The sequence below is a fragment of the Maniola hyperantus genome, chromosome 18, assembly GCF_902806685.2.
Source record: "Maniola hyperantus chromosome 18, iAphHyp1.2, whole genome shotgun sequence".
Classification (NCBI taxonomy): Eukaryota; Metazoa; Arthropoda; class Insecta; order Lepidoptera; family Nymphalidae; genus Maniola; species Maniola hyperantus.
Genome location: NC_048553.1, coordinates 10929868 through 10940501, shown reverse-complemented (window position 1 = coordinate 10940501; position 10634 = coordinate 10929868). Strand labels below are relative to the sequence as shown.

General features: G+C 41.5%; 1 protein-coding gene across 5 annotated transcripts; it reads right to left on the bottom strand.

Annotated features, from left to right (window-relative positions):
* Nucleotides 1–201: 201 nt before the first annotated feature.
* flfl (serine/threonine-protein phosphatase 4 regulatory subunit 3 flfl) lies at nt 202–10430 on the bottom strand. 5 transcript variants are annotated; one of them, XM_069504685.1, is made up of 10 exons: nt 10369–10430; nt 9556–9971; nt 8176–9111; nt 7635–7827; nt 6830–6972; nt 5328–5503; nt 4293–4483; nt 3781–3975; nt 2641–2927; nt 202–826 (listed from the first exon to the last, which is right to left on the bottom strand). In XM_069504685.1, exons 2-10 carry the CDS (start codon nt 9850–9852, stop codon nt 707–709), a joined length of 2538 nt encoding a protein of 845 aa, XP_069360786.1. In that variant the 5' UTR covers nt 9853–9971; nt 10369–10430; the 3' UTR covers nt 202–706. The 5 variants fall into 5 exon arrangements, with proteins under 5 accessions (XP_069360786.1, XP_034833691.1, XP_069360787.1 ...); XM_034977800.2 differs by having other exon boundaries at nt 2821–2927; XM_069504686.1 differs by having other exon boundaries at nt 10265–10406.
* Between the last annotated feature and the right edge of the window lie 204 nt (nt 10431–10634).

Below are 10634 nucleotides of genomic sequence, written 5' to 3'. Positions count from 1 at the left end.
GCCGCGTTTTTTTTTTAAATTAAAAATAGCGAGCAAACGAACGAGCAGGTAGGTCACCTGATGTTAATTGATTACTGATTTATTACCATCGTGGTGTTCTCACACTGCTGCAGTTCACGACAGTTAGGGAACTTCTAACAAGGCTTCGACGTCACTGGAAGGCATCAAATGTTAGTACGTTTGACGCAGGTAGCCCTAAAGTAGCGCTATTTTTCTTTGATTTCACGTCACCAAAGCCTAATATTTGACATATCGTCGATTCAGGATCAAACCGAGAGTTCCCTCACTCTAGTTCACTCTGGTACAGTTCTTGCAATTCACGAAGGCGAGTGGACTTTACTTGTGGTTACGTCGGATACACGGGCATTGCGTAAGTGTGCGTGCATGTCGGACCAATCAGTCGCGAGCAAGGGCTCGCAAACTTACTCGCTCGTTACTTATACCGATACGACTTAAACACAAGCATTAGCCACTCGCCTTCGTGAATTGCAACAACTGTACAGTGCGTTTAGGAAGGGCGATTCTAGCTTAAGAATATAAACGACTTTCCCATCGCTACAAAATCTGCCCCTAGACATTATGGGTACCAAAAATAAGGTAGATTAAGATTACATATACATAAATGATGTCAGTTACTCTCACGGCACTGCACAGTGGGGCGAGACTGGTTATATTCCTTGAAACGTTCGGGGGTGGAATGGTGTCACTACGCGAGCCGCGGCCGCTTCGCGTCGCGCTCTTCGGACGAGCTCGAGCTGCTCGACGAGCCGCTTGACGCGCCGCCCTCTTCCTCCTCGTCTGAGTCGCCGTCGTAGTCCACCAGACCCTGTGCGGTTAAAAATGTTTGTAAAATAACATTCCCAAGGGTGAAAGGCATGCGTGCGTGAAATTGAAATCAATCTAAATAAATGAACAGGAATTTGGTGCTTGTTAAATGTGCATCTTCAAGTTTTCAAAAATTGCAAGAAAATGTGCTCACTTCGCTCATGATATTCAGTATCTGAATGTTAAAATCTTGTTGAAATAATTATGCGCTCGTTTCGCTTGCACTTACGTTCTTGCATAATATTGTTATTTGCATTATTTTCAAATGTAGTAAGCATTGATTCGACAAAACTTGGAAAAAACCTAAAATAACGCTCGCTTCGTTCGAGATTTTGTTCGAATTCATCTTGTTTGCTTTACATACGAATAATTAACGTTTTAGAAAATTTAAAAACCTAACCACAAATTGGCGGAGCCTAGGTATAAATAAGTTGACGAAAAGTAATATTAGAAATGCGAACTGACCGTGTGTATAGCACGCCTAGCGCCTATCCCGTTTGCAGTGTGGGTACGGGAGGTGATATGTACCTGAGTGAGTAATCTGGGCGCGGACACCTGAGCGTCGGTGTGCGGCGCCTTGCCCGCGCTCAGCAACACGCGGCCCGGCCCGTTCACGCTCACGCTCTCACTACTGCCTAACCCGACCATGTGTATAGCACGCTTAGCGCCTATCCCGTTTGCAGTGTGGGTAAGGGAGGTGATATGTACCTGAGTGAGTAATCTGGGCGCGGATACCTGAGCGTCGGTGTGCGGCGCCTTGCCCGCGCTCAGCAACACGCGGCCCGGCCCGTTCACGCTCACGCTCTCACTACTGCCTAACCCGACCATGTGTATAGCACGCTTAGCGCCTATCCCGTTTGCAGTGTGGGTAAGGGAGGTGATATGTACCTGAGTGAGTAATCTGGGCGCGGATACCTGAGCGTCGGTGTGCGGCGCCTTGCCCGCGCTCAGCAACACGCGGCCCGGCCCGTTCACGCTCACGCTCTCACTACTGCCTAACCCGACCATGTGTATAGCACGCTTAGCGCCTATCCCGTTTGCAGTGTGGGTAAAGGAGGTGATATGTACCTGAGTGAGTAATCTGGGCGCGGATACCTGAGCGTCGGTGTGCGGCGCCTTGCCCGCGCTCAGCAACACGCGGCCCGGCCCGTTCACGCTCACGCTCTCACTACTGCCTAACCCGACCATGTGTATAGCACGCTTAGCGCCTATCCCGTTTGCAGTGTGGGTAAGGGAGGTGATATGTACCTGAGTGAGTAATCTGGGCGCGGATACCTGAGCGTCGGTGTGCGGCGCCTTGCCCGCGCTCAGCAACACGCGGCCCGGCCCGTTCACGCTCACGCTCTCACTACTGCCTAACCCGACCATGTGTATAGCACGCTTAGCGCCTATCCCGTTTGCAGTGTGGGTAAAGGAGGTGATATGTACCTGAGTGAGTAATCTGGGCGCGGATACCTGAGCGTCGGTGTGCGGCGCCTTGCCCGCGCTCAGCAACACGCGGCCCGGCCCGTTCACGCTCACGCTCTCACTACTGCCTAACCCGACCATGTGTATAGCACGCTTAGCGCCTATCCCGTTTGCAGTGTGGGTAAGGGAGGTGATATGTACCTGAGTGAGTAATCTGGGCGCGGATACCTGAGCGTCGGTGTGCGGCGCCTTGCCCGCGCTCAGCAACACGCGGCCCGGCCCGTTCACGCTCACGCTCTCACTACTGCCTAACCCGACCATGTGTATAGCACGCTTAGCGCCTATCCCGTTTGCAGTGTGGGTAAGGGAAGTGATATGTACCTGAGTGAGTAATCTGGGCGCGGATACCTGAGCGTCGGTGTGCGGCGCCTTGCCCGCGCTCAGCAGCACGCGGCCCGGCCCGTTCACGCTCACGCTCTCACTACTGCCTAACCCGACCATGTGTATAGCACGCTTAGCGCCTATCCCGTTTGCAGTGTGGGTAAGGGAGGTGATATGTACCTGAGTGAGTAATCTGGGCGCGGATACCTGAGCGTCGGTGTGCGGCGCCTTGCCCGCGCTCAGCAGCACGCGGCCCGGCCCGTTCACGCTCACGCTCTCAGCGCCAGAACACACCTTCTTTTCCACAATTTTGCCTGGAAAACAATACAAACCGTCCTGTAATTTTTTTTAGTATTGAATGTCCAAATCTCTTATTAATCAGATTAGTTTTCTTTTCCAAAAAAATATAATGACTACCATAGTAAACTTTTTAATTGTCAATTGTGGAATTTGTAAGATATTGATTTAAAGGTGATCCATACTAATATTATAAATGTGAAAGTGTGTGTCTGTCTGTCTGTCTGCTAGCCTTTCACGGTCCATCCGTTGAACCGATTTTGACGAAATTTGGTACAGATACAAAATAAAAATAAAATAAATATAGCTTGCATCCCGGGGAAGGACATAGCCTACTTTTTATCCCGAAAAATCAACGAGTTCCCACGGGATTTTTAAAAACATCTAGTAATAAATAATTACGTAATGTGTTACGTAATCCCATCTTCTCGTGCTTCTTCCACTGGCGATACCTTTTGTTCCTTTGAAGTGGAACGAGTAGGGACGACGGAAGACCATGTTTGTATTCTTTTTGAGATTTAAGTCCTTATTTTTTATATTTTTTTTGTGTTTTACCTACACTTCAAGGAAATTACTAAATAATTTTAAATACATATCATAAATTGCGTAATCGGCAGGAATCGAACCTGCATCTTCTGGGTTCGCGCCCGATGCCTTGACCACTCGGCCACGGTCTCGCTTACTGCCAGTGACGAAATTGGTTATATGTATGTTAACTCAGTACTCAGTAATCAGAGTGGTCAAGGCATCGGGCACGAACCCAGAATATGCAGGTTCGATTCCTGCCGGTTACGCAATTTTTGATATGTATTTAAAATTATTTATGTCCTTATGTCCAGCAGTGGACTCATGCTGGAGGTATTTACTCACCGATGGCGTCTAGCGCGTGATGCGCGTGTGTGTGCGCGTGCGGCTGCGCGGCGTCCAGCGGCGCGTCGTCCTCCAACTCATCGTCATCATTGAACCACATCTCTTCCTCCTCGTCCGGCTGCCGCGCCTCCCGACGGTATCTCGTACGTAAGAGTGATGGTACCACCGCTTCCGCTACCCCCACGCTGCCACTCACTGGAAAAAATTTGCAAAATTATTGAAACTCTCAATGGAAAAAAAATTATTACTCTGTTAACAGTTATATAACAGAAAGATATAAGAAATGACTCGGACAAAATAATATCTAAGGTATCTGTAAATAATATTTTAATGTGTATGTATTTTTAATGTAATTTTAATTTTTTAAGTACTGTTGCCAGTACTTTCCAGTTAAAAAAAAAAAAAACTAGAACTACAAAATGAGGCAAATGGGTTATTGGATTGTGTTTAGGTAGTATAACAATAACGCTAAGTTTTTGCTAGCGTTCTTGTTACATCCTGTATATACTAACCTCTGTCCCTTTCTTTTAACTTGTCCTGATGCTGGTCGTACCGCGTCCTCAGAGCCTTGAAGGTTTGCACGTACTCCACATCCTCGAGGATCTTGCCGTAGTTCTCCACAACGTGCGAACACAGCGACTTGATGTCCTCCAACTTTATGAACTCAAATAACTCTAGTATGGCGGAGTCTAATAAATTATACCTGAAAATTATACAAATTTCATTTATTATTAATTACTAGCTGATGCCCGCGACTCCGTCCGCGTGGATTTATGTTTTGTAAAATCCCGTGGGAACTCTGTAATTTTCCGCGATAAAAAGTAGCCTATGGCCTTCCCCGGGATATAAGCTAACTCTGTACCAAATTTCATCAAAATCGGTTGAACGGTTAGGCTGTGAAAAGCGAGCAGACAGACAGACACACTTTCGCATTTATAATATTAGTATGGATATGGTAGTATGGAAGTATGGATTACTACTTTACTATTACTATATAATATTACTATATAGCTGTGATAGCCTAGTGGTTAGGACGTCCGCCTTCTAATCGGATGTCGGGGGTTCTATCCCGGGCATGCACCTCTCACTTTTCAGAGTTATGTGCGTTTTAAGTAATTAAATATCACTTGCTTTAACAGTGAAGGAAAACATCGTGAGGAAACCTGCATACCTGATAGTTGTTCTCAACGGTGTGTGAAGTCTACCAATCCGCACATGGCCAGCGTGGTAGACTATGGCCAAACCCTTCTCACTCTGAGAGGAGACCCGTGCTCTGCAATGAGCCGGCGATGGGTTGATCATGATGATGATGACGATTACTATGTCCTTCCCCGGGATGCAAGCTATCTGTGTACCAAATTTCGTCAAAATCGGTTGGACCGTTGAGCCGTGAAAAGCTAGCAGACAGGCAGACAGAGAGACAGACACACATTCGCATTTATAATATTAGTATGGATAACTTTCTCTGTGTGCAAGTTTAATAATGTTCCTCTCAACTAAATGAGGACGAAATTTATTTTAGTTTTGTTTTTGCTTGAGTTACCCACCTGCCATTATTTCTAAGGAAAGCGTCAATGACTGGCGCGAACAGATTCCCCTTGATGATGTATCTGTTGTAGTACTCGTCTTTCAGCGCGATGATTTTCCTCATAAACCTCAACGCGCCAAGAACTAAGAATGTGTGTGTCGATCTCATAAGCACTAGTATGCGACGGAGGAGGTCCTGAAAATAGAAGTATTTTGTGAGAAAAACTGTTAAGGGCGGTTACAGACTAGCGTTTTATACGCGCGTATGAGCTAGTTTTTGGAAGCGCATATAGGCGCGTATAGGCGCGCCTTTTGGCACACGCTCAACTTGTAGGAGCGTTGACGCGCTTCTAGGCTCGTATAAGCGAGAGACCACCACTCACCGGGCCACCGGTTCGAGCGAACACGCCGATATATGCCCGTATACGCGAGTCCGGTTTTTTGAAGCGCGTATGTAGCGCGCGTGTAAGCGCGTATGCTGAAACGACCGTATACGCGCAAAAAAATACGCTATTCTGAAACCGCACTAACGGGCCGTCATTTTTTAAAGCACGCGAATAGATGTCAAACTTTCATGTGCCTTTTAGTGGAGAAATATATTATTAGAAACCCCATGAAAAATACGCGAAAAAGTCCTAAATTTTGTAAAATTTCAGGATAATTATATTGCAAATAAAACATCTGACTGGCGCTAGAGGTCAACGAACGTTGCCTAAGTATGCCACTCGCAATCAATGCCGCTTCGTAGGCGGGGGCATGGACCCGAGTTTTGCACGCTATACATTGCAGGTCGGAAAAATTCTAAATCACTAAAACTACAAAATGAGGCAAATGGTTATTGGTATTGGATTGCGTTTAGGTAATACTAGCTTATGCTCGCGACTTCGTCCGCGTGGACTACAAATTTTCAAATCCCTATTTCACCCCCTTAGGAGTTGAATTTTCAAAAATCATTTCTTAGCGGATGCCTACGTCATAATAGCTATCTACATGCCAAATTTCAGCCCGATCCGTCCAGTAGTTTGAGCTGTGCGTTGATAGATCAGTCAGTCAGTCAGTCAGTCAGTCAGTCAGTCACCTTTTCCTTTTATATATATAGATAACAATAACGCTAAATTTTTGTTAGCGTTCTGGTTACACCCTGTATAAGTAACAGTTATAGACATACTATAAAACACCCAGATTGTGTAAGAAAAACGTATTCACCGTTATCGTAATCGTCAACAAATTCTGCCCTTTGATTGGTTGATTTGCTGTTTACATTTTTCACAGAAAAAAAGGGCAGAATTTGTTGACGATTACGATAACGATGAAATCGTTATTCTTACACAATTGGGGGCAAATAACTTAATTTTAACCAATAGTTAATTAATAGACTAAGCAGCTTTCGCTGATCATAAGATCCCTATATCAGAAGTGTTTCCAAATGTTTGTCCAATCTATTCTTGAACTGGTTAACAGAACTTGACATAACCACATCCTTCTCAAATCAGCCTGTTTTTTTCACTGTTACCAAACTCACCTTATTTAATATGCAAGTTTTGATATGGTACGTGTGATGTTCCACACAGAAGGCCAGTAGTTCGAGCACCAGGCCCAATAGCTGTACTGTGTGATAGTCCTCTTTTAGCGGCTTCTCACCACTCGTGTTTTCAAGTAATGGTGCTAGAACAGAGAAATACGGCTAATTAACCTAAAATAGGTTAAAAGTAGAAAAACTAATCCTACTTACTAATATTATAAATGTGAAAGTGTGGATGTTTGGATGTTTCTTACTCAATCACGCAAAAACGGCTGAACGGATTTGGATGAAATTTGGAATGGAGATAGATTATACCCTGGAGAGTGACATAGGCTACTTTTTGTCTTGAAAATCAAAGAATTCTCACGGAATTTTAAAAAACCTAGTTCCACGCGGACGAAGTCGCGGGCATCAGCTAGTTTTTTAATACTTTCCAAAAGATAATTATATGGATAAGATGTCAAAATTCAGGCAATCAGGCAAAAAAATATGATCTTAAGCAGTAAGACCAGGCAGATTTCTAATTAAATTGTTTTTTTTGATATCATATTGTGATAGAATGTTTTAAAAGCGCCGTTTATTTGAATAAAAATATATTTTAATTTATTATACTAAATCTCTTATCATAATTGTCAAATTAAATTTAAAAAATTAGATAAGTCAAGACTAAAACAGATTCAAAGGTAAACTATTAATTTACAGCTCTTTATAGGTAAAAAGCTTATCATATAAAGCTTATCTTAGGTACAAGTCAGTAGTCTTATTACATAATACAAACTGTAATATTATTGAAAGCAATACATACCTATTAGCGTCTGTATACTATGTTTGTAGAAGAAATTAAGGAAGTCTGCCCGTTCACTCTTGTTGACCGATGCAAGCATACTCTCTGGATCCAGCAGGATACGTAGGACTCCCATCAGCTGCACCGCGCCACCCAACTCTGGATCGTGGTCTCTAAGCATCTGTTCTATCACTATATTTAATAACATTTGTTCCTGGAAAAAGACATTACTGATAAGTATGCTAGTTGAGCTAAGCAGTGATAGCATAGTGGTTTAGTCTGAAAATTTTGGGATTTGGGGATTCAACGCTCTAGACTACTTGGAGTTATTGCATGCTGTTGTATCATGGAGGAAGCTAGAGGCCTTTGCCAGAAGGTACAGAGTTAAAAGACGCAATTTAAAAATATGGACAAAAGACAAAATAAATGATAAAAGAATTTACTCTAAATAAAAGGCTAATTTACAAATTCTTATTAATCAAGTTTATTAAACTTCAGAGCCCAAGTATGCAATAGGATTTTCGCAAGAACCTTAAGTAAAACATAATAAAAAGTGAGTTACCTCTTCTGTATTGTTAGCCTGTTGTAATGTATAGTCTCTGACTACTGACGGTGAAAACTCAACAATATACGTCAAAATATCTATAGATGCAGTTTTGGTTTTCTGATCATCTATACTTAATGTAATCTCTAGGGCTGGCAGGATCCTCAGTGACACTAGCGTCTTATAAAAAGCATCTTTGTCTTGCGGTTGAAGATTTTGTGAAAAATTACAAAACTCCTTTAAAAATAGTACTAAATCTCGCCTCTTGCTGTCCTCAGTTTTTTCGTCCATTAGCATTTTGAATAGATCCGTCAAAAATTTCTCATCCTCCTCTATGAGTTTCACTATTTCTACTTTGTTAAAAAATATAAAACTTGACAATGTGCTTAGCAAATTGTCCTCGAAAACTGTAGGTGTCGGTAAAACAATCTCTTGTATATATTGAACTCTGTATGTTTGGTGTATCTTCGCTAGCAAATCTTTATTTTTAATAGGAATGGCCTCTCTAAATTTCGCTAGCTCTCTAAGGTACTCTCTGTGCTTTTTGGGCTGCGGCAAACTGGGGTCGTACTCTAAACAACCGACCACATCAAAAATTGTATCGTCAGCAAACATTGTGTCAAAAAGTGTGTTCTTATTCAAGAGGAATATACTTTTGAATATCTCATAGAGATGGTGTAAGCCCTCAACATTTTCAATGTCTTCACACATATGGAAGAGGTTAAGGAGTTTTTTAATGTAGTGCTGTGATTCTAAAGCTGCGGCTAACTTGTCCTTTCTGTTGGGTGAGACGAGACAACTGTTGACTAATTCGCTTATGTCCTCCAATCGTCCCATTTCACATGCTGGAAGCTCTACAGGCTGTACACTATCTGACATCTCATCGAAACGCTCATCTTCTGATTCTTCGACTATGTCTTGTGTAATTTCAACCGAAGGATCTTTGCCTTGGACCTGCAATAAAAAATAAGGTCACTAAGTGAAATGAAATGTTGATATGAAATAATTTCTTAACAGGAAACTGGTAATTAAGTATTGCATACTTTTTGGCATGCTTTTCTATTACTACATTTAATTGCTTCATTTTACAAACAAAATTAAAAATACTAGGTATCAACAGTTTAGTTTCAATTCAATTTGATTTAAGAAATAAGTACTTAAAACATCTAATGAAAATTGGTCTTGCTAGTTTGTCTTGTAATGTTATGTACAAGAAAAAAATACACTTATGAATTACATTTAGAAGAACTGTGGATCCTTGGTTTCTATACAAAAATGTTATATGGACTTTCTTACAGGATTTTTATAGAGAATTTTTTAGAACTTTGCATGAAGTTAAATAGATACATTTGAATGTCAATTAGTAATAAATAATCTTCATGTTTTAAAGTGCATTACCTGACATATTTTCTCCCATATCTCATCGCAGCCAGCTTTCTCTTGGAAACTTAATGCTAAGTCAAAATTATCACCCTCTGACCATACTATCAGAGTGTCTTGCTGTTTTTGATAGGCTGTGTCAGGTTGTATCTTGCTTTCTAGCAAGAGTGTGCCGTCAGATTCTGCCCTCACCAGCAATGAAGTACCCTTCAACCTTTCCACGTAACATGACGACACATGGCCCGTTCCTCTGTCATCCCACTGTCGGTCTGCGTTCAGAGCGTAAAGTTTGACTCTTCGTCTAGTGTCTGTCATGTTATCAACGCAACTGTTACTAATTATAGTCAAATAACGAATCAGATATTCGGGCGCTAATCTTATGCACCGGCTTATTTGTTTATTTCACTCCCATTTGTAATAAAACTTATACACTTCTGCAACAATACATTAGATATTAATAAATATAATAAATCTCAACACTCAAAATAATCACCAGCCCTATAATTACTGTAATTAGAATCGGTTGATGTCTTACGTTTCGCATCAATCCATCCAATAATTTGTAAAATGCTCTGTTACATTACTTTAATCACTCATAAAGTTGGTCAAAATCAGTTTATTGATATCAAAAAATAATTTTTTGAATGACAATGGATCGCAAAATTATCGGATATCACAAACAAAACAATACAATCTGTAAACCTTTCACTACACTTTGCAAACTTACATAAATACACTAAATTAAACGTAAATAATACTCTCATGGTAAAAACTTTCTATTATCACGATATTTACCGGATTACACATTATAGAATCGTCAAATTGACGTACCTTCAAAATATTAAAACATCAGATAACGCCATATTGGATTCACAACAACGCTTCGAATAAAGGGGTTCTCAAATCAAATATAAATGAGCGGCAAATTCAGACAATCATATTCTTGAAATATTTTTCTTTATTAATTATAGTATTTTTTATTCAGCTGAACTTCTGATGGCCTTCGTCATTATCAGTTGTTTCAAAACAAGCTTTAAATTATAAACGAAGCGAAAGATTTTATTTAGAGGAAAACTTACAAACTAGAGGAAAGAGCG